The sequence below is a fragment of the Cimex lectularius genome, unplaced genomic scaffold (genome assembly GCF_000648675.2).
Source record: "Cimex lectularius strain Harlan isolate CLEC.00 unplaced genomic scaffold, Clec_2.1 scaffold129, whole genome shotgun sequence".
NCBI lineage: Eukaryota > Metazoa > Arthropoda > Insecta > Hemiptera > Cimicidae > Cimex > Cimex lectularius.
Genome location: NW_019392715.1, coordinates 1341061 through 1364375, shown reverse-complemented (window position 1 = coordinate 1364375; position 23315 = coordinate 1341061). Strand labels below are relative to the sequence as shown.

Here is a 23315-nt window from a genome sequence, read left to right as displayed (position 1 = left end):
GTGTCTGTTCATTAGTTGAATGAATTGTGTGAATTGTGACCCCGGCCTCTTCCTGGATAAAGATATGTAGTAGTGGTAGTTCTATAAGGGTTTCCAGGGCTTCCTTGAAGATGTCCTCATTGCCCCAGTGATGCTAACTAAGACATTACTACTACTACTAGTCCAAATTATAATTTCATAGCTATGATGGTCGTAGAGATACTGTTTTTGGCAAGTAGTATAAAAGTGATTAAAAAAATGCAATACAAAAGCAGCTTTAACAAAACTCTTTGATCAAAAGTTATAGATTTATTTTTTAACGTTGGATTTTCATGTTTCAGATGAAGTGCAGGTGTCTGGTACTTTTGGCTGTCGTTTTATTAGCCACGTTGGTATTGGCCGAAGGAGAAATTTGGGAAGAAGACGAAAAGGAGGTGCTGATCAGGAGTGAAAGGGGTGCGAAGAACGGAAAAGGTAAAAACCAAACTAGGCTACAGCCGGCAAGACTCGCCTGCGGTGCGGGTCTGGAGCGGGTCAGCGGAATTGGCTAACCCCCATCTGTTTTTATTATGTCTCTTTTTAGAGCCTTGCCGTTATGAAAAAGGACCGTGGAGCGAGTGTGATCAGAAGAGTAACATGAGAGCAAGGCAGCTGACATTGAAAAAGAAAGCCGATGGATCCACATACCCGAATTGCGAGGAAACAAAAACAATCCAAAAGAAGTGCAAAAAAGGTATTTTATCTCGTTTAAATTAATATCAATTTAAATAAATTTGAAACAAAACTACAAACAAACCTCTAGACATATAATAAAAATGAAAAGTACTGATGCAGAAGTCTTGCAATAATTTTAAAAAGGAATGATTTTTTTTTTAATTTTATATTTATTACAATCTGTACCTTAATTATATTGTGTATTTAGCTGGTTTTATAATATTTACTTATGGTTTGGATCATGAGTCGTTAGAAGAGTTAAGAACGATAGTTGTATTCCCAATTATACGCGAGGAGAAAACCACGTTTAGTATCGGTCGTTTGGTGGGATTATAGGGACGGTTTTTATTGGATAAAGATTGGGCAACTCGATTAGAGTGAGAAGGAGTTTATTATAAAAAGTGAGAAGTGTTTAGGAGATTATTTTTTGCAAGGGATTTAGAAGCCATTGTGTTATATTGGATATGTAGTAGATTGAGTTCTGAAGACTTTAGATTGGAAGGACTGTATTCTTGGGACGTTGGAAGGTTTACCGGTGCCCCACAGTTCTAGTTCGGCCAGATTGGTTTTAGTCTTGTCAGTTTGTTTTTTGCGGAAACGGAATTGACAGAGTTCGGTAGAATAGACCGTTGGTTTAATACTATCGTTTTAGTAGAAGATGGGTTTTGGTCTGCAGGCCAATGAAATCATGTTGGACCGGCACACGGCCACTTACTTACTAGATCTGTCCCCACTCGTTGGTTTTTTGTTTGAGTTAGTCGGGTTTCGGCATTGTACCATCTTCAGTGAGGAACTAGGGAACAGGTTCCTAGTATACCCAGTAAGTGGCAGTGTACCGGTTCAACTATCGTTTTGAGCCTATTCGTTTCCGGTTAGACTTGTATCTGGATGGAATCCAAGGTAGCGGACGTAATCTGTACTTGCGATTGGAGTATTATTTAGGAGTATTGTATGATGGGTTTTGCTTTGAAGTGAATGATATAGTCTTTTGTTTTCATTAAGTTTTATACGCCGGGTATGCTCCATGTTTGTAGGACATGTGCCTGAAGCTCTTCCGGAGAAATTGTGGATAACATAGCCTTGTCAACAAAGGGAGGGGGGCAAAGAATAAAGTTGGTATATCTGCCGTATAAAGGAGGTAAAGGATCGGTCCAAGTACACTGCCCTGTGATATTCTCGCTCCCAGAGGGCAATAGTCGGTACTGGCCGATCTTGAACAATCGTTTGGTTAGGAACGAAGGATTAAGTAGAAGTTGTATGAAAGGATAAGCTTTAGTACAGAGGCCCCCGAGGAAAAAGGAATTATAAATCAAAAAAAGGGACCATTTTTACTTAATTTTGTTTAAATTACTTAATTTTGCTGCAAAAGTTAACCAAAAAATAAAATTTCATTTTTGTAATGGCGGAAAGCATGTTCTTTTGACATCAGACCATCCTGAATCGTGTCCAACTTATCATTAAAATAATTAATTGTCCGATAATTTAAAATTCCTTCTTCGAACCTTCTGTTATTTGCTAGATATCTTTTTATTTTTAATTAAAAAAATAAAATCACGACCACCCTGCGGACGGAATCAAATAACGCGAAAATTTCTATTCACCGATTTTTACCATTAGTTTGATCGTTTCCTTTGATTTTGCTTGTTTATACTCGTTGGTTTGGTCTGTCCGACGCGTTTCGGGTTATCACAACCTTCAGTCTTTGTCGTCCGATTTGGTCAGGCTTGATAGGCAGGACAAAATTATCAGAAACATCAAACTATGAGTTCATGTGAGAATATGTGAAATAGTACGAAAAATTCTTACATTGATTGTAGTCCAATTCTGAGCGAAATAAAATCGTTCGTTTATATTATAAATTAAAAATTTTATGACGTAAGATGCTTTATTTCCTTCGAAAGCCGTTAATACAGATTGTAAATATGTAGTTTTTCCAACTAAAAGCCACTGGACATTTCAGCTTTTTAGGGTCGTATCAGATTATTTCCTCTTTCGTTTCTTCGCCTTTTTCCCTTGAGTGGATCAAAAAACAATATCAGATGAACAGAAGAAATTAAACCAAAAGATAACATTGTCCTTTTTGCGATATGAAGCGAAATTTGGCATGATTATGGCGGTTCGTGCAACTGATAACAAATTATCAAACTTTAACAATTATTACATTACTTTGTCGCTTTGGTTTAAATAACCGTCTTGTTTTTGTTTTTCTTTTGTCAGTGAGTATCTTCTTCATCAAATTTTTCATTCGTTGAAATGCCAGATTAAACTTTTGATCATATAATATTTAAATTTGGAAAATTAAATAAAATTGGCAAAAATGCAAAGTTTAACGTACATCATACTATTTTGCATATTGTTACTCACTAGATGAGTGAAGTCATCTAAGTCAAGATAAGATCAATCATAAAGCGCAGTTGATTAAATTTTATATCTTTAAACCATCTTTATGACAGTTCTTTCCATTTTATCTTTTTACATTCATTTCATCTAGTCTTTTTTGTGTTATTATTTGAAGGAACTGCGGGTATGTCCCACAATTTTTCCTCGTCGTCAAAGAATTTACGGCCGCTGTCCCGAGGGAAAATGACCCCACTTCTTCACACTAATGCAGACGTTATTTCCTTGTTGCTGCATTTACGTAATTGAGTATTTAACTGTCTTCTAAAAAGGGTTCATTGTAAATTCAAGTCCAACCTCACCAAACACCGGCAATTTCACCATGTCAAGTTTTCATCTGCCGTCGTTAATTTTATAACAAATGGATCCTTATTGTCGAGTGTGCAATTCCTTGGCTCCTTATAGAAAGCGCATAAGAATGACACCCGATATGAGAATTGAGATTGGGCAAGGCAGCGAGTATCTGGCTCTCCTTGGGTTATTGTATTAAGTAAGGCAGTTTTCTGTCCAAGCGTGTGTTGAGAATGAATGTATTTATTTGCATGAATGTGTAGTGTGAGAGGGTGGGATACCCCATTAACCCTCAATTAGGTCAATTATGTTGCATGTAAACTGTGATGGAGTAATATCGGGTATTTCACCTCCCTAACTGAGTGAATGGTATGTAAATAAAAAAAGAATATATTTAAGAGTGAGTGAGAGTGCGAATTGGAGTCTGATTACGTTGGGTGCTGAATCGAGAGCTGTTGACACCCCCCGAGCCCAACCTCCGATGGCTGGACGGAAAAGACAGGTGGGTAATTCTCAAGCCCTTATTATGGGGCTTAGAAAGCCATCCATCTATCCCTAGAGTGATAAAATACAAGTCTAAAACTAGCACTTACGCTAACTCATTGTATGTTTTTCTCCATGCCTGTCATTATCGGAAAATTACATTATTTTTTAATTATTAACAAAGAATTAATATAATCGGAATGTGTTTACAAACAAACATAATTATTTGGAAGATAATTAGCAATATGTAAACAAATAGCGAGTTATTGTTTATTATATATAATAAACAAGAAATTAAGCATTATGTATACTTATATATTATGTATTAAATTGTTAATAATTAAATATTATTTTGTAACGTGTAATGTTGGGGGTGTAGAATATACAGAGCCTTCTGAGAGCCAATGAGTGAATTCCGCTATTTCCTTATTTTCATGTTTTCTTTTTGTCTCAGATACTGCAATTCCTTTTCGTGCAAGGGCGTCGTCTCTCTTTTGCCCTCTACCTCCACATGTCTTAGGATATATATATGTTTCCCACTGAGGGTCGCAATGTCATTGGGACAATGAGGTTCATTAATGTGCGTGTCTGGCACATGGCCTTATCACACTTTTAGATTTTCCCATCATTCTACTGTCCAGCAAGTGTTTCACGTCGTAGGCCGTTTATCCGCCTCCGTTGAATGTCACGATGTCTTTAGACAATGAGGTTCTTTAACATGCGCATCTGGCCCATAGGCCTTATCACACGTTTAGATTCTCAAGTTAGGAGCGACTCACTTCCGCTCACGGTAGATACTACCTATCGTGAGGTGTGGTGTAGAAGCCACCAAATCCACAGATTAATCACATAGACATGACGACTTCTCCCTTTTGTCTCTTCTAAGGAGGTGGGTTAACATCCAAGCACCACATGCGGCGCAGAAAGGGGTATCTAAAAAATGGGCTGGCCCACCGCGCTCCATAGATAGAGAAGACAACTGTATCATCCTAAGTGTAGGGTCCCTGCTAGCGTCGGAACTACCGGATCCACTTCGGCCGTGGTTTCGTTTAAAGTAGGAATTTCTAACGCCCCCTAGAGGAACGGGCCTTCGGTAAAGGAAGCCTATATAGGCACCACCGAACAACAGGCTCAGCTCTCAAGGTCTCACCTACGCCCAATTACGATTCCATTCCCACATAGCACGCTATGGGCTTGGAACTTGAAACACAGTGATATCCCTTCGTTCAGCTGGTTATGAACCCTTCCACGTCTGTGCAGAGAGGATCTGGTACCCTAATCCCCGTGTGCCATTGATCACGCCCCGTCTGCGGCTGGCTCACAAGCCAACAACTCCCTTAACGCATTCGGGGGACTCTGTAGGCGTAGTCTTCGCATGCTATACCGTCCGATCTTCCATATACACGCGGAGGGTGCTTTAGTGAGTGCGTCACGATATCAAGGCTACACCATTATTTTTTGCCTGGAAACCCCCCTTGCAGCCAAAGGTTGGGAAGGGACTGTAGGAGTCTCCTACAGTCTCGGGGAAACGGATTGAAAGAAAAACGTGACGAGACCCGAGGTAAGACCGATTACCTTTTCAGGATACACACCAGTCTCTAACATAGTCCACCATTGTTCATTGTCTTGAGACAAAGCGGTGACTTCTATTTAGTTTAGTTTTTTTAATTCGGTCTAATGATGTTTAAATATAGTGCTTTGATGGCTTGCTTGGTTATTTGACAGCAGAGCTATATTCTTGTTTTTTGTACCATTTGTTCAAATTGAACTGGGCACATCTCTCAATTGAATGTATTCAGCCTGGAAACTGGTGTGTTTTCCCATGAGTTCTGAGTATTTGGATCAAGGACTGAACACAAATATTATTTTATAAATGTCTTGAAATAATCTTTTTCGTGTTATCCGATTAAAAAGAGTTCTTCCTCATTGTACAACATAAACGTCTCTCTTTCTTTCTTCCTCTCATGCTCCCAATAAACATGTACTGGAAACGTACTCATTTCCAATTATTGCTTTATAAATTGTCAAAACATTAAGTTGTTAATCTGAAATACCTTTTGAATATATTGCCAAAGACCGTTACATCTAACTAAATTTAAATTGAAAAATTATTTTTTTACTGCCATAAAAAATGTATATTGAATGTTGAACAAACTGTTGCATGCAGCCTGCAGATACGAGAAGGGAACATGGAGCACATGCAATCCACAGAATGAGATGGTCCGCACAGACACATTGAAGGAAAAGAGCGATCCATCTTGCGAACAGAAGAGAATAACAACTAAAAAGTGTAAGAACAAAGCCGGCCGTCCTAACAAGGCGAACAAAGGTAATTTTAAATCTTTCTAAAAGGTAGTTCTTACTCGCAGTTCGTTTTCAACGATCCGTATTTCGAGCATCAATCGCTCATCATCATGTTGAAGGAGTTATAAACACTTCTATCGGTATGAGTATTATATTTTGTTGAAGTCGTGAGGAGCGATCAAGAATGGGGTAGTTCAGAAAAACATCTTTTCCATTTTTTGCAGCGCTTCGACCTTTATTCGGGTCATCTTAAGGGCCTGGGTAAACCACAAAACATATGTTGATTGGAAAAAATACAATTTAAGATGAAAATATAAGTGTTGAACCAAGTATTTCATACTTCTCGTGTAGAAGTGTGTGGTGATTAGTGACCGTTAATCGATAATTATTCAGAAATCGTGAGATGCGGTCTGGTGTGATGTAGATTTCAGAAAAACATTTTCTTTATCGTGCCAACGTTTCGATCTTTATTGAGATCATCTTCAGGATTGTGTGTACACAGAAGACAAACTCTTTGAGGGAGTAGAAATACTTTGATTGAATGTAAAAAATATATTTTGCATTGTATAAATTAACTTTTCCACATCCTAAATGTATTTGTTAAATGTAAACAATGTTTGTAAATCCCAGGCCCTGAAGATGATCTCAATAAAGTTCGAAAAGTTTGCACGATAAAGAAAATGTTTTTCTGAAACCTACATCACACCAGACCGCATCTCACGATTTCTGAATAATTATTTCATACTCACATAAAGTGTGGTGCTATTCTTGTGTTGTCATTTTGGTGTGGTATCTATTATTTATGCATCTATCCTCAGGCAATTTTACATTTTTTATTTCAAATTTCTCAAACCAATCTAGTTTCCTCCCTTTGTTGAAATCTGTAATACTGTTGTATTTAAATTTAAATTTAAATTGTGTTTCACTTAAATGGTCTTTAAATTCAGAAAATTTATTCGATTTAGGCAAATGTTATTTTACATTTTAATTTCTCTATCGCTTTGTCCTATATATTTAATACCGCAATCATTACAATTAAGTTAGTAAAACGCGCTTTTTGACAAATTGTCATTGTCGACCGTGTTTAGGTTTTGAGAGGATGTTTTTAAGTTCGCAACGTACTTGTTAAAGCTCCCGACCATCTACATAAAATATAACACCATATACCGATATAATACCATTTACAAAAAGGACAGATTCAAAAATACTTTTTCAAAATTATCGATACGAATTTGTAAAAAATTATCGGCGGGTTCACCCTTCATTTCATGTCGAGAGACGTGTTTGCAACTTCTTCATCCTGATGATGTGCGTTTAATGCTCGAAATCCGGATCGCTTAACAACAAATCTGTGAGTAAGAACTATCTTCTGGTACTATTCATCCCCATTCTCTCTCCACCTTCGTTATTTCTATGATTTAATCTAATTTTATCTAATTTTAATCTCAGCTTCTAAGAAATTAGACTTAGTTGAACATTTTTTTCCATATGTTTTCATTATTGCATAATAATTTTTTGTCATATTTACTTTAATAAATTTCTGATTAACCGGACCAATTATGTACCAATTTGTAACTATATATTAAAATCAATAAAATAAAAGTGATGCCAATTTTTACCAGTTTCAGGTTCAAGGCGCAACAGGCAGTAGAAGAAAGAACTGAGAAGCAGTGATAAAGCCATTCATTATAAACAGTAATTTTCAAATTAACGCTAATCATCTTTCACGTTACCTTTTACCTTTCATTATATTTCCTCAAATCATAAATATTTTTAAATGATAATTACAGCCAGTAATATAAATTCTTTCTTATGCAACTCCCTGAGCATTTGAACAGAAATCAAACTGAACTCACCTGAATATACGTGCAACAAGTAATATAACTTTTGAAAGTAAATTTTTATATATACTATATATAACAATAAAGGAATACACAAAAAAATCAAGTTCTATCTAACTTTTAAAAATATAACTTAGTTTCCTTTCCTATAATAAAAAGTTATCATGTTGATATTGATATTGAAGAAGATTATATCCCAGGTGTTTGTCCTGTTCATAGAAAAAGAAAAGCAAGTTTGGACATTTTGCTTCAGCTAGATTTTATTTCTTCTCTTTAAAAAATATGATTTTCAACATATTTTTCAAAGTGGCTTCCATACTTTGAGATTCCCTTTTCCATGAGTTGAACAATTTCCCAATGAAAATAGCTAGAAAAATTATTAGCTGTATAAATAGTTAATATTGCATTAATACATTTAGAAATCAAACGTTTTTCATATTTAACGTATATGTTTCTTAGAACTCGTTAATTGATCATTACACTTAATTACTGATATAAAAAAAGCATAAAATGAAAAAAGAAAAGAATGTTGGTGTATATATAGTGTGTTGTAGAGTACATGTTAAGTGTTTATTAAGATACATGTTTAAGGAGCAAAGTCTTCTGTTTACCCACTTAATCAGATGAAACTTAAGTTTTTATCTTGTTTTTATTTTCTTGATTAAAACAACAAAACATGTCATATAATTAATTTTAAATTGTGTGTAATCTTCACATTTGAGTACAAGATCTGACAATTGGAATAACAATTGGCTAGAAACATTAGATTGTAAAAGCATAAAACATAATCCAATAGGATGTTCCATTGGTCAGATTTTTGTAACAATCTTATAGTACTATCTTTATATATTTGTTATTGTGGATGTAATAGATATTAATAATAAAAATTAAGTCAATCTTTTTTTTTAAATGTGGTTTTTATTTACCTTTTAGCTGAAATTACTATCCTTAGTCATCAAGCAAGAAAGGATGAGAAGACAACTTGTACAAAATTTGTCTTTCGTTGGATGAATTTGTAGAATAGACCATTAAAAATGGGAAGACCCATGTACCCAGACCAAACATTAAAAGTTAAGAGGTAGGGACTGTTTTTTTGGACAAAGTTTTTCTTTCCTATATTTTTTTTTAATTCCACTTCAATGCGATAGACTATTAACTTTAGGAATATCTTACTTTCTCCTCGAGCATCAAACTTTAAAGGTTTACGGTAGTTCAGCAATTCTGTCTCGAATCGGTGAATTCAACAATGGCATATACACCTCAAAAGACGGTCTTTGAAGAAACCCAATGTGGTCCATTCTTGAAGATGTGTTTCTCTAAACCCTAGAAGAGAACCACTTCCCCAAAATTATTGTTGTTATGAGAGCTTTTCTGGCTCGTTCCTCAGATATGGCTTCCCAGTTGCAAGTAAGGGCTTATCAAGCCGATGGGATTCAGCCAAAATCTTACTGACATCAAAGTCAATTTTGTAATTGGAGGAGATGGAAGGATTTTTGAAGGAACTGGATGGTATAATTACTCTCATAAATTAGGGGATCCTAAAGACAGATTAAAGCACAACTCGTTGGTGAGTTGCTCAACCAAAATCATGTTACTGTTAAGATGATATCGAGTTTTGCTCTGTTAATCAAGAAAGGACTCGAAATCATTGCACTGACGAAAAGTTATAAAATCTATGATCACAATGAGGTAGTATTGTAAACAAAACTAATCAATTAAGTTTAAATGGTCTACACACTGCTTTAAAAAAAAAAAGTTTACTTTGAAATTTTCGTATTTTTTAAGAACTTGCCTTTTCAGTATATTTAATAAAAATATCCATATTTTTTATAATTCAGGGATTTATTAAAAGATTTAGTTAGTGTGAAAATAAAACTACTTCTCAAAAACCAAAATTAATTTTTAAAAAGATATTACTTTTGATTAAGAACAAAAAACATTATAATACAAACTTCAAAATCTTTAGTAGAGTCCTCTTGCTCTACCACTCTAATCTTTTTAGCATACTCATAATTAAGCCATTAACCTTGCCCTGGAATTTCATCCCAAATCTCAACTAATTTAACTTTCAACTCAGATAAGGTTGTAGGAGGGTTAAAGTAGTGCATTACACTGGTGGCAACACTCATCATGCATTATTTTGTATAAATAAAAATTGCTCACCAATAACAGGAGCAAATGGTACCACATATCCGTCAAGAATATCTGTTATGTAGATTTCTGCATTAAGTGTCTTATGAAAAACATTTGACTCAGTTTTTGACCCCAAACAAATTCCACTCCACACTATAACTGAACCACACCCGAACAACCCTCTCCATTCAATTGATTCGTCCATTCAGTGTCTATCCATTGTCAGTGTTCCGTTGCAAACTTGATCCCAACAATGATCTCTCGTAATCACTGGGCCATGTTGCTAGCCTTGTGGATGTAGTCTCATTTCTGCGAGTTTCCTTACTTTTCCAGTATTAACAGACACATCCCAGACAGATCAATTTTTTTAAGATGTTTCAGAAGCAGAAGCAACTGTACAATCTGGTAAATTCATCAGGTGGTTCCCTCGCTCTTGGACATCCCATTACTGGTCTCTGAATACACCTTGGACTCTTGCGATATCACTGAATGCTCAATGAGCGTCATTTTAGACAAACCTAAAACTTGCACCACATAATGCTCATTATGGATATTTTCTAAATTGTTTTGTTTTCGTGCCACCAACACAACAGAGAATAAAGTCATTTTTGAAGGACTGTAACACATCCTTGGCAATGTTAGGACTGAGTAGGCCTTTAAGGAAATTTGAGATTGTAAAAAAACTTAAATATGTCAATCTGTAGATATATTTAAAATTGTTTTGCCCTGATGATCACCTTAAAATAAGTTGAAAGCTTGGCAGTAACAACCGAATTTGCTTCTTTCTTCAAGACCATATCTTGATCCAAAGTGTTCATGATTTTTAATAAATTAAATGACCTTGTTGAACTTTAAATCAAATTAGGAATTAAGTTTTTGCCTTACAATTGGTGACAGCAACTAATACTTTTCTACTAATTATAATTATTAAATCATTTTTCAAGTAGTAAAACAAACAATATAGCAAAACATTGTTAAATTAAAAAATAAATCAAAATATCAAAGTGTACCACATTTTTTATGGAGCAGTGTATTATTCAGGAACAATATTGATGGTTTTTTTTTGTAGTTATTATTGGTGGTTTTCTTTATTCCTGATCCATTACCATTCTGTATGTATTATTTATATATNATTGATATTATCAACCTTAATATTATATCAATTAATTATACTTTTTATCTAAACTCTTGATTGAAATAAATAGATCAATTATGACTGCTAAGCATATATAGATTAACTTAATATTATAATTATATCTTTTTTTAAAAATCTGAGATAAATCAAATTTGAAAGCAAGAAAAAAAATCTTTCATCAAGCTTTCGATGAATATACCTTCACGAGGGCTGTGGTACTATTGTATGTTATCATGGGTCGTTCACCAAATATCTATCATGACCAATCTAACCAAACACTTATGGAAACAACCAGTACATGCTCTCTTGACAAGTCCTACGTCTCCAGGTTGAATTAGTTGCCCTGTTAGAAAGAGGAGGATTCGAGTTGAATTGGAGTAGAAAGAGGAGGATTCGAGTTGAATTGGAGCACTTATTACAGAGAGTCTCTGACGAGCGACAAGGACCTGTCTTTTTAGCCATTATTCTAAGGTAAAGACCCAAGGTTGAATTCAGTGGCCCTGCATTTGAACCTGACATACTTACAAATGGGCTTCTTTTTTTTTCTTTTTTTTTCAAAAACACCGACAGCCTGAGGGTTGATACGACCTCTGCTGTTGCGAACCTCCATTTAAATAAATAAAATAAATTTTAAAAAACTGATAAATGTAATTGATTAAAAGTTTTTTTTAACTGAGGCCAATTGTTGACTACTTCTAATTTTTCTCCCAAGCAAATTTATTTTATATGCTAATTCCTCTCCATTACTCACTCTCTAAGGTGCATACTGTTTCATTAAATTTCTGATTATTCTTTCATTAAGAGAATACATGAATTTTATTTCATTTTGAAGTGCAATTTGGTTAGTGTTGATGTGTTCTATAATCGTATTTAATTTGTGTCATCTGCATCATCAAAGTTTCCATTTTGTTGCTGTGCCAAGTCCATTCACCAGTCCTTGTCTTTCCCCGTTCGAGTTTATGATCAGGTTGTCAAATTTCTCTTGAGTCATAACTTTAGTGTAATTGAGAATTTTATTGAAAGTTATAATTTGTTCAAAAATAGTTTTATTGGTTTTAATATATTTGGACATTGAATATATCTTATATTTTTGAATGAGTTTAAAAAATGTGTCTTCTATGTGACTGATATGGGTGGATTGAAAGGGAGCCCAAAGCAGTAATCCAATAAAAGGTCTTATATTGGGTGTATATAAAATTTTAATGTATCTGGATCATGGAAATGTTTAGTATGACGTAAAACCCTAAAGTTTTATTTGCTTTAGCAATAGTTTTGTTAATGTGTGTGTGAAAGTTTGTCTGTCAATAATGATGCCAAGATCTTTAACAATTTCATATCTAATTAGAAGTGAGTCTGATATAGTTAAATTTGATAGGATATTTTGTTTTATGTAAAGTCATAACTGAACATTTGTCAGAATTTAAAACAATATTATTAGTTCAATACCAATTATTACTTATTTGGAGATCGTTAGATGCGGTTTGGTGTGACGTAAGTTTTAGAAAAACATTTTCTTTATCATGCCAACGTTTTGATCTTTATTGAGATCATCATCAGGGCCTGGGATTTATAAACATTGTTTAAATTTCTGTTCAACCTTCCTTCCCCACCCCTTCAAAATCCAACGTATATAAACATAAAACATCAATATCTCAATGGCACTCTCAACACAACACTCAATAATGACAGAAAACAAACTCTTTGAGTGGGTACAAATACTTTGATTAAGTCTAAAATTTTTAGCATTGTATAAATTCACATCCTACATGTATTTGCATAATTTAAACAATCTTTATAAATCCCAGGCCCTGAAGATCATCTCAATAAAGATAGAAATGTTGGTACGATAAAGAAAATGTTTTTCTTAAACCTTCATCACAACCACATCACAGAACCATCACACATCATCTCATGATCTCCAAATAATCATTAACTAGCAGTCACTGAACACCACACCAATTATTAAGTTTTACTAAGGCATGTTGAAGTTGTAAGCAGTCAGAAACAGAATTAATTTTTTGGAATATTTTTAAATCATCTGCATTAAGTAAGGTCATAACGGACGGAAGAGAATAAGAGATATCATTTATATAGATTTTAAACAGAATAGGCCCTAAGTGCGAACCTTGAGGAACCACAGAAATTGCTAGGAAACTATGGCGACAATACTGTTCTATTTTAACCATAATACCTTCTAAATAAGATGCAAACCAGTGTAATATGTTACCATGTATGCCTAATTTGTCAAATTTTTGTAGTAGATTCATATGATCAACACAATCAAAAGCTTTTGAAAAGTCAGTGTACATACAATCAACTTGTAGTCCTTGTAGAAAAAGATCGTAATATATAATTCATTACATTTAGTGGTCTGATTGACCAAATTACTTCTTTCAATTAATTAATCTTTTTATGTAAGGTCTTGGTTGAAATGAAAAAGCTAGTGTCACGAGCGGGATTCGAACCCACAACCTTCAGCTCAATTCGCCGCTGCTCTAACCACTTGAGCTATCGTGCCTTCGATCTGCTCGTAATATATAATCTTGAAACATAAGTTCCTTGCACAAATGTCGATATGGGAGGCTGAAGAAAACTAAATGTGAGCTGGACAATGACAGAATATCAACAATAAAGGCAATTAATGTTTACTTTAGTGAAGAAGCAAATTATCGGAATTAACAACAAAACAAACGAAACGCATTTTTTTTCTTCAACTTTGTGCTATAATTTTGTATTTTTTTATCAATTTAAATTGCGATTGCACCATTGTTTTCAGCGTAAAAAATCCTTTAAAATTATGTGTCAGGATATATAGGTCGTATTTGAAATTTTGAAGTTGAATTGGGCCTTAGGTATCCTGCATAATTTTTCCCCCAAAAAGGTAAAATTTTTAAACTGGACAAAACATATTAAATATGTATTTTTTTGTATTTTTGATGGCGTCATTGGTACAAGAGAAATTTCAGCCGGTCCATCTGAAAAGGACACCCTGTATACTATGCAGTATGCACATACGTATAAATTTATAATGTGAGCAATAATATATGCTGTAGCCGAGTGAAGCGCTGGTTGAGTTTCCTTGTTTCCCTACTTCTGCTCGTGAAGGTGAAAATGTGAAATCCTTGTGATTCAACAGGATAAGAGCCAAGAGGCAAGTTTCAGCGTTTTAACATCAACAGTGTGATCACTGATCAGTTGACAGTCGTCCGTCACGACTGGTTTGACGGAGTGTCGGAACGTCTGCCGATGTCAGGAGAGAATTTGCAGATAGTGGGACATGGCAAGGGCAATCTGGCTGTAGAACAGCTCGAGGACGGCGATGGGGCGGCGTTGGAGGAAGTCGACGACTCGCCACTGCCTGCGTGCATCGCCGTCGACGGACCCGCTGCAAAAATTCAAAACGCCAAATTCAACAAAAGCGTCGTCCAAATTGGCGACGTCTTCGTCTTCAACAAATTCACAAGCGAAGATTCCGAAAAAGATAAACAATTCGTACCTGACGCCATTAACAAGCTGGACCGTTTGAATACGGAATTAAACAATACTGTGATTATTAATACTAAAGGTCAGATTTTTTTTTTTTTCTATTTGAAATTTAAAAATTATTAATTAAATTGTTTATTGAAAATGAACCCTAGAATTTCGCGTTTTTTCTTTTCCTCGTGCGCAATATGCTTTGTCTCCACAACCAACCAGCAATAGATCATAATTATTTTCTTTGTTTCAAATATTTCTCTCAAACACCAATCCTCTTCAAAACTTTAGTCTACTTATGAACGCATGTGTGAATACAATTCCCGGGATTTATGAAGTTCTTTAACCCATACAAAAAAATAGGCGATTGACTATCAAAAATATAATTTTTATATTTTTTATCACCGCCTATTTGCATTCGACCATAAAATAAACAGCTAGACGTTAAAGAAGGTAGCACAGAACCGATAATTGCCCAGCTTTTTCCTTATTCTAGCTACGTTGAAATGTTTTAAGTTGAAAAACGACCATTTAAAGAAATAAAATATATATTTATATATGTAACATACCGGGTAATTATTTGTTAATACCCCCCCTTTATTTCCTTTGTTTGGAAATAACTTGAAAAAATAGCATTGGTCTTTACATAATTTTTTACGTAGAATCTGAATGGGGTTTGGCCCGAACTTTTTTTTGTAATTCAAAACTACAAAATAGCGGACATATATCAGCCACTTATTGAAAGTTGAAATTTTCTTTTTTTAATACTTTTTATTTCGCCGTTCAACTTGTTCAAAGCAAACATGAGGATATATCATTTTACAGCATTTATTATGTAGATTATAATAATATAGGTTATCAATAGCCAAAAAATTTGTAAAAATCAAATATTTTTCAAGTAAACTAGGTAAATTTTTTACGTGAAAATAATATGGAATTTCGTTTTAGAACCTCGTAGAGACACCTAAATATAAATTTTTGTTTGAATTTAAATTTATCGGTTTTTTGACCCCTAAATTGTTTCTGATTTTCTATAATTCTTTATCGGAATATAATTCAAAAACTGCTAAAAGGATTTCAACGTCAAGAAAGCTTTTTAACGACTTTGGTACCAGAAATTAACTTTCTTTTTTTTAATGGAAATAATAGTCCGATTTCAATATTTGATACAGTTACAAAATGCACTTGAAAATTTCTTTAACACGGATTATCAACCATGAAAATCGGTCCACAAGCTTTTGAGAAAAATGTGTGATATTAGAGCTCGCACTAGGAATGCACGAAGGTCGTCGAAATTATCAGCCAAAAAAATTAAATTTCTGCGAAAGACGGTAACAAAGGTTTTTTTATAACGCTATAATCGTGACAATGAGGTCAAATCCAAGTTTGACCTTTTTCTGATCTATTCTTACAGAATGTTTGTTAAAATATGCAAAAAAGAAGTATTTTGTTGATTTATCGTTTTAAAGCATACCAAAGTAGAATATTCTACGGCGTATTCGTAGAACATTTTGTTTTTTTGTTAACCAAAAATACACCCGCCGAAACATGTTCGGTGTTTCGGAGCCTCCGCTGAAATATTTTGCTTTTAAAAAGATCATTTTATGATAACTATGTGGAAAAAAATTATATGTATATAATATCACTGTTTTATCAGTTTTGATAACTTGTTGTTTTTGTTTGATTTTTCTTCTGTACAATCTTAACAACGTATCTGACAAAGTGAATCAAATAATAATTTTAAGAGGATAGATTCAAAGACCAGTTGTTCTTGGTCACGATCTCGTTTGTAGTTTGCTAGTATTTCCTCTGTTTAGTTGTTTCTGAGAATCTGTCAACTATGAATTTTCATGATAGATCAACAATGGACAAAATTGAGTTGGTCTTTTTGTATGGAGCCAGCCGAAATTATCACGACCCGGAAAGACAATTCAACTCGGTTCATCCGGACCGCCCAGTCGATCGGGCTTTCATGAAGTACTTAATTGAAGTATTTAAAAACACCGGTTCCGTTCATACTGACGGTAAGTAAATTTCAAGCAGTTGTTCTCAACAACTAACCAACTTAACTACAGCCAGATATTATAAAATTAATCGGCATTTTAGCTTTGACATGATGACTGGACTATCATCAGGAAAAACCTACGCATTCATAATGTACAAAGTTCAATTCTGTTCAAAACGTATCTTAAAAAAATAAATAGTTTGACCGTTAAAAATGTGTTTCTTCTATCAATGCAAGAAATAACGATCCTCTTATAGTCATTTGAAAAACAATAATTATGATAAGATACTAGAATTGCCAGATAATGTGCAAACAAATATTAGATTATGAACCACTTGCTACGTAATATGATCAAAAGCTGCATTTTATCATTCATTTTAATAGAAATAATAAATGTGGTTTGGGTATGTTGTTTAATCTCTTTAAAAGATAGTTCTTACTCGCAATTTTTTGTTTTCAAGCATTAAATCATCAGGTTGAAGGAGGTACAAACATCTCTTTCGACATGAAGAGCTAATCTGAGATGTATCTCTTATAATTCATATCGAGAGATGTGTTTGTAACTCCTTCAACCTGATGTTGAGAATTTAATGCTTAAAAACTTGATTATTAAAAAAAAACTGTGAGTAAGAACTATCTTTTAATGAGATAAAATGTTTAAGACTGACTTGTCTTATTTGAATTTATTTTGTTTATGTTGAAAAACATTTCCACGGGTTTTCTTTTATTATTATTAAAAAATTCAATATATTACTTATTTACATACATAAATTTATAACTATTTAATCTTTTGAAAGTTTTTAAAAGTTAACAGTCTTTCCAGGAACAATAAAAATGTTGTTTTTAGTTTATTTCATTTATAACTACAAATATGGCAATTTGTGATAGCAACTAGAATTTAAAATTTGCCATTAAATGTCACTGGCAAAACTCCAAATTATTTTGATTCCTTCTTTAGAAAATAGAATTTAAGAGGTACCCTTATACAAATTTTAAGTATATTTATTATACTTTTAACTCTAGAGTAAAAGTTGGTAAGAAATTGTTGAAATAGTAGAATTCTAATGAACAAGATACAGCCAAAAAAGTCGGAAGAATCATGGAAATACGGCTAAGACCAGGTTGTTCCAACCTACTGATATAACCACCATGATCCGCCCCTCTGACTAAAAACGCATTACAAAACGTGAATAAAAGAAAGTGGTAGTCGGTGGGCTGGATCTGCTTATCAAAAGGCCCTCATCACCTAATTGTAATAGTAATAATAAATAAATGTAGTAATTTTCATGAATCTCTTGGTTCTTTACATTTGGTATAATAATTAACTCTGTAGCATCCATTACAATTTTGTAGGAAAATGGGGGTTATAGATGTTTAGTCCGTGAGGATTTTGAAAAATTAAAAATTGTCTATGTGCTCCTTTAAATTAATAATAATTATAATATTAATACACTGAAGACCAAATTTAACACACCACTCAATTTATTTAGTTTTCATTGCTATTGTAAATAAAATAAGAAGTTAATAATGCTTTGATTACTTCTCTGTTTATTTTTGTACAGATTAATCCCATTTGTACAAAAAGTAGCATTGTGCCCTTCCATTCTCCTATGCCTAAAGATTGCATTCAGTTAACAATTTTCCTTTGTTGATTTCATTTGTTATTATACTTAAACCTTCTTCTCGTGTAGAAATGTGTGGTGATTAGTGACTGTTAGTCGATGATTATTCAGAAATCATGAGATGCGGTCTGGTGTGATGTAGGTTTCAGAAAAACATTTTCTTTATCGTGGCAACATTTCAGTCTTTATTGAGATCATCTTCACGGTCTGGGATTTACAAACATTGTTTAAATTTAACAAATACATGTAGGTTGTGGAAAAAGGTGAATTTATATACAATTCAAAAAAAATTTTTTTTTATTCAATCAAAGTATTTCTACTCACTCAAAGTGTTTGTTTTCTGCGTAAGGGTGCCATTCTTGCGTGTCGTGTTGAGAGTATCTCACTGGCACTCTCAACACGACCAAAATATTTTTTTAATTGTATAAATTCACCTTTTTTCCACATCCTACATGTTTTTGTTAAATTTAGGGATGGTTTGTTAAATTTAAACAATGATTGTAAATCCCAGGCCCTGAAGATGATCTCAATAAAGATCGAAACGTTGGCACGATAAAGAAAATGTTTTTCTGAAACCTACATCACACCAGACCGCATCTCACGATTTCTGAATAATCATTGACAAACGGTCACTAATCACCATACATTATCACACAAGTTGATGACGTTCCTGTTGATATACAATTAAAAATAATTCATTTACAATTTGATGCAATTACATGNGCCCTGAAGATGATCTCAATAAAGATCGAAACGTTGGCACGATAAAGAAAATGTTTTTCTGAAACCTACATCACACCAGACCGCATCTTATGATTTGTGAATAATTATTCTTAAACATTTTTCAGTGGCTCCAGCCAGGCATTTGAGTGAATATAACAATGTCAGGGTAATGTGAATTGGGCACTGGAAGATTGGAGACGCGTACTCTTTACAGATGAGGTGAGTTGGCCTCAAATCTTCAGATGGGCATAATCTCATATGGAGGAAGATGCACAAGAGAGTGTATGGTTCCTCGGGTGGCATTCCACAGTGGGTCAGTGATGTTCTGGAGTGCCATTTCCTTGAATGCTCGAACTTTTTTTAACTGACAGTTCTTGTGCAAGGAAGAACTCTTGTCTTCAAAGAGGTACTTACAAGACATAATGTAAAAACATGTAGTGCCATTTACCCCCCCCCCCCACATCAATGATAGATTCTTGGTAATGCAGGATAACACCAGGGCCCCTAAAGCACGTATTGTGGATGCTACCTGAATGAGGTTGAATTGGGTGCTTGGTGAGGCCAGCTTGAAGTCCAGATTTGAACCCAGCTGAACACATTTGGGACAAACTTAAGAGACAAGTACGATTGCAAATAGAAGAGTTGAAACAGCTGTTCTTGATAAATAGGAAAGAATTCCTCAGGATTTTATTAGAAATATTTTCTAAGGAATGCAAAGGCGTTTAATGGACACGATTCAGAGGTGAAAATATTCAGTGTTAAAGGGGACACAAAAGGTTGGTTATACATTTTTATTTGTTTTTGAATTTTCTGGTTTTTTTTTTTTTGTTCTTTACTCAATAATTGTTAGTTCAAAATTAGGTTATAAACATTTTCTTTTTAATTGTCTTATTTTTACACCCAAACCTATTTTTAAACATAAATACATTAAAATCTAAGGGTGGTGCATTTATTTTGTCTATCAGTGTATTATATATNGTTAAAAATATATTGAAGAAATTTAACAGGGAGAAAGTAAAATTTGAGAATATCTTAAGGAGGTGATGTAACACCGGTAAACATTTCATAACATATATCACCAGTGTGTTTGGATAATATAAAATAAATGTCTAATTTTTTCAGAACCGCTGAAGGAAAATGAGAAATTGATCAAGTTACTCAAATATACAATTCTCAAATATACTATCATTACTGTTTTCACAGTGGCTATGATCACAGGATTGATTTTTGGTGCTGTTATTTGGTATTCTCATGCCTACGATAATATCAACACAAGTAATTATTCTATTGTATGATTCTTGAAAATTCAACGCTATACTTAAGTTTAATGAAATAGCTTTAATAAGGATAGAATCAATATTTAAATGATTGTGAAGATATTTTGAAATTTAATTTTGACTTCCCCTCTGACATCTATACTGATAGCCATTGCAGCTACCTATACAGTTAACTATTGAGGAATTCATTGAAATAAAATCACAGATGGCAAATTAGCATAAAAGAACATATTTGTAGTTAATTAAGTTAAATATTTCATTTACTTGCAGACTACCCAGTAAAAATTACTAGATTTGTATTATATATTTTCATTACATAATTAATTAAATATAAACTTTTGCTCTAATTGATAACATTACAGATACGGATGATATACCAAATAAAAACTTTTGGGACATCTTCATTGGCAGAGGTTACTGGTATGCTAAAGTGAACAATAATCTGCCCCAACATACTCACATGCCTCATGATTCGATGGGTGTTGTTATGAGCGCTTTTCTAGATTGCTCCTCAGAAAGGGGTTGCCAGTCGCAAGTAAGAGCTTATCAAGCTGATGGGTTCAGCAAAAACCTTACTGACATCAAAGTCAATTTTGTAATTGGAGGAGATGGAAGGATTTATGAAGGGACTGGATGGTATAATTACTCTTATAAAATAGGTGATCCTAAAGACAAATTAAAGCAAGACTGTTCATTACTCGTTGGTGTGTTGCTCAACCAAAATCGTGTTACTGTTAAGATGGCATCAAGTTTTGCCCTGTTAATCAAGAAAGGACTCGAAATCAATGCACTGGCGAAAACTTATAAAATCTACAATCATAATAAGGTAATATTGTAAACAAAACTAATCGATTAGGTTTAAATGGTCTGCAAGTGAATGAACTATTACTACACTGCTTTAAAAAAACAAAAAATTGTGCACTTTGAAAGTTTTGTATTTTTTATTATCATCTTTTTTTTATAATTGAGGGATTTATTAAGAGATTTGGTTAATGAAAATTCATCAGTTGGTCCCTTCGCTCTTTGACATCCCATTCCGGGTCTCTGAATACACCATGCACTCTTGCGATATCACGAATGCTCAATGAGCGTCATTTTAGACAAGCCTAAAACAGCACCACGTAATGCTGATTATGGATATTTTCATAATCGTTTTGTTCTCATGCCATCAATGTAACAGAGAATAAAACCATTTTTAAAGGACTGGTGTTACAGTCCTTGGCAATTTTAGGACTGAGTAGGTCTTTAAGGAAATTTGAGATTGCCTGTAAAAAACTTAATAATCTGTAGATATATTTAAGATGGTTTTGCCATGATGATGAACTTAAAATAAGTGAAAGCTTGGCAGTAACAACCGAATTTGCTTCTTTCTTCAAGACCATATCTTGATCCAAAGAGTTCATGATTTTTAAAAGATTAAATGACCTTGATGAACTTTAAATCAAATTTGGAATTAAGTGTTTTTACCTTACAATTGGTGACAACTAATATTTCTCTACTAATAAAAATTATTAAATCATTTTTCAAGTAGTAAAACAAACAATATGGCAAAACATTGTTAAATTAAAAAATAAATCAAAATATCAAAGTGTACCACATTTTTTATGGAGCAGTGTATTATTCATGAACAATATTGATCTTTTTTTTAAACTCTTATTGGTGGTTTTCTTTATTCCTCATCCATTCATCATTCTGTATGTATCATATATATACACATGTATTTATATCATTGCGTTTATATAGAAAAGAATGAATATTTCATCCCCCTAATTTCAGTTTATAAAACAGATTTACTAACCGAACTTGTGCCTGGACATATGCATTTTACTATTATGTGTTACAAAAACATAAAATATTTTAATAATTTCTTCATTTGCAGATGATGAACATATCAATTCCAATGCAACATTTCGATTGGTTACTAGACAACAGTGGGGTGCAATCAAAGCAAACGGACCACCCCAGGTGTTGGCGATAAACCCACCTGCTATGGTTATTATAGGCCATACTGCTGGTAATCCATGTACCACGTTTCATTCATGCTCTGAAGAGGTCAGATCGATACAAGCAGATCATTTATCAAGGGATTTTGATGACATAGGCTACAACTTCCTTGTTGGAGGAGATGGTAATGTTTACATTGGCAGAGGATGGGGCCTTGAAGGAGCCCACACGCGATTTTATAATAACCGGTCCATAGGCATTGCATTCATAGGCAATTTTGTAAATATAAAACCGCCGAAAAAACAAGTCAATGCAGGCCGTGATCTTATCGAAGCCGGACATGCCGCAGGAAAAATTGCTCAATTCTACAAAGTTTATGGACAAAAACAACTGCAACACACCCTCTCGCCTGGTGAAATGCTCATGGAAGAAATCAGAAAATGGCCTAATTGGGAATCATTTGAAAGAAACAAAAACTCTTAAATAATTGTATGTACATATGTATATGTATATATTTATATAAAATTAAAATGAAAGTTTATACTTTTTCCAAAGAGTTAGAACAAATTAATTTTTCTTGTTGTTATTGACATTATCAACCTTAATATTATATCAATTAATTATACTTTTTTATCTAAAGTCTTGGTTGAGATAAAAAGTATAATTAATTGAAATCATTAAATAGCTCAATTATGACTGTTAAATATATATGTATTAACTTAATATTATAGTTATATATTTTTAAAAACTCAGGGATAAATCAAATTTGAAAGCAAGAAAAAAAAATTCTTTCGTCATGCTTTTGATGAATATATACCCATCATGAGGGCTTTGACACTATTATTAATGAAATAAGTCTTCTTTTTCGGGGTGGTATTTCATAATATAAGTATGGATGTGTGGAACTAAATGACCTGTCTGCTTGTACAATTTTATTCGACATCGATTTATATTTTTAAAACAAAAGACAGATAAGGGGATGTGAAGCCCCTG

At 33.6% G+C, this 23315-nt stretch overlaps 2 protein-coding genes across 5 annotated transcripts; both read left to right on the top strand.

The window, feature by feature from the left end:
* Window positions 1–319: 319 nt before the first annotated feature.
* Window positions 320–8919, top strand: LOC106665595. The gene is made up of 4 exons (XM_024226497.1): window positions 320–453; window positions 563–712; window positions 6032–6193; window positions 7791–8919. Exons 1-4 carry the CDS (start codon window positions 321–323, stop codon window positions 7817–7819), a joined length of 474 nt encoding a protein of 157 aa, XP_024082265.1. The 5' UTR covers window position 320; the 3' UTR covers window positions 7820–8919.
* Window positions 8920–14326: 5407 nt separating this feature from the next.
* On the top strand, window positions 14327–22842 carry LOC106665718 (peptidoglycan-recognition protein SB2-like). Of its 4 annotated transcripts, none has more exons than XM_014392370.2 (4): window positions 14327–14842; window positions 20224–20376; window positions 20741–21204; window positions 22258–22669. In XM_014392370.2, the coding sequence occupies exons 1-4, from the start codon at window positions 14524–14526 to the stop codon at window positions 22354–22356; spliced, it is 1035 nt and encodes a 344-aa protein (XP_014247856.1). In that variant the 5' UTR covers window positions 14327–14523; the 3' UTR covers window positions 22357–22669. The 4 variants fall into 4 exon arrangements, with proteins under 4 accessions (XP_014247856.1, XP_014247857.1, XP_014247858.1 ...); XM_014392372.2 differs by lacking the exon at window positions 14327–14842 and adding an exon at window positions 16417–16775; XM_014392371.2 differs by lacking the exon at window positions 20741–21204 and having other exon boundaries at window positions 14344–14842; window positions 22258–22841.
* Window positions 22843–23315: the final 473 nt, after the last annotated feature.

Coding starts and splice junctions, on each gene's coding strand:
- LOC106665595 (XM_024226497.1), top strand. CDS start 321: ATGAAGTGCAGGTGTCTGGTACTTTTGGCTGTCGTTTTATTAGCCACG. Junction 713..6,031: donor CCAAAAGAAGTGCAAAAAAG/GTATTTTATCTC, acceptor TGTTGCATGCAG/CCTGCAGATACGAGAAGGGA. Junction 6,194..7,790: donor TCCTAACAAGGCGAACAAAG/GTAATTTTAAAT, acceptor AATTTTTACCAG/TTTCAGGTTCAAGGCGCAAC.
- LOC106665718 (XM_014392370.2), top strand. CDS start 14,524: ATGTCAGGAGAGAATTTGCAGATAGTGGGACATGGCAAGGGCAATCTG. Junction 14,843..20,223: donor TGTGATTATTAATACTAAAG/GTCAGATTTTTT, acceptor TAATTTTTTCAG/AACCGCTGAAGGAAAATGAG. Junction 20,377..20,740: donor CTACGATAATATCAACACAA/GTAATTATTCTA, acceptor ATAACATTACAG/ATACGGATGATATACCAAAT.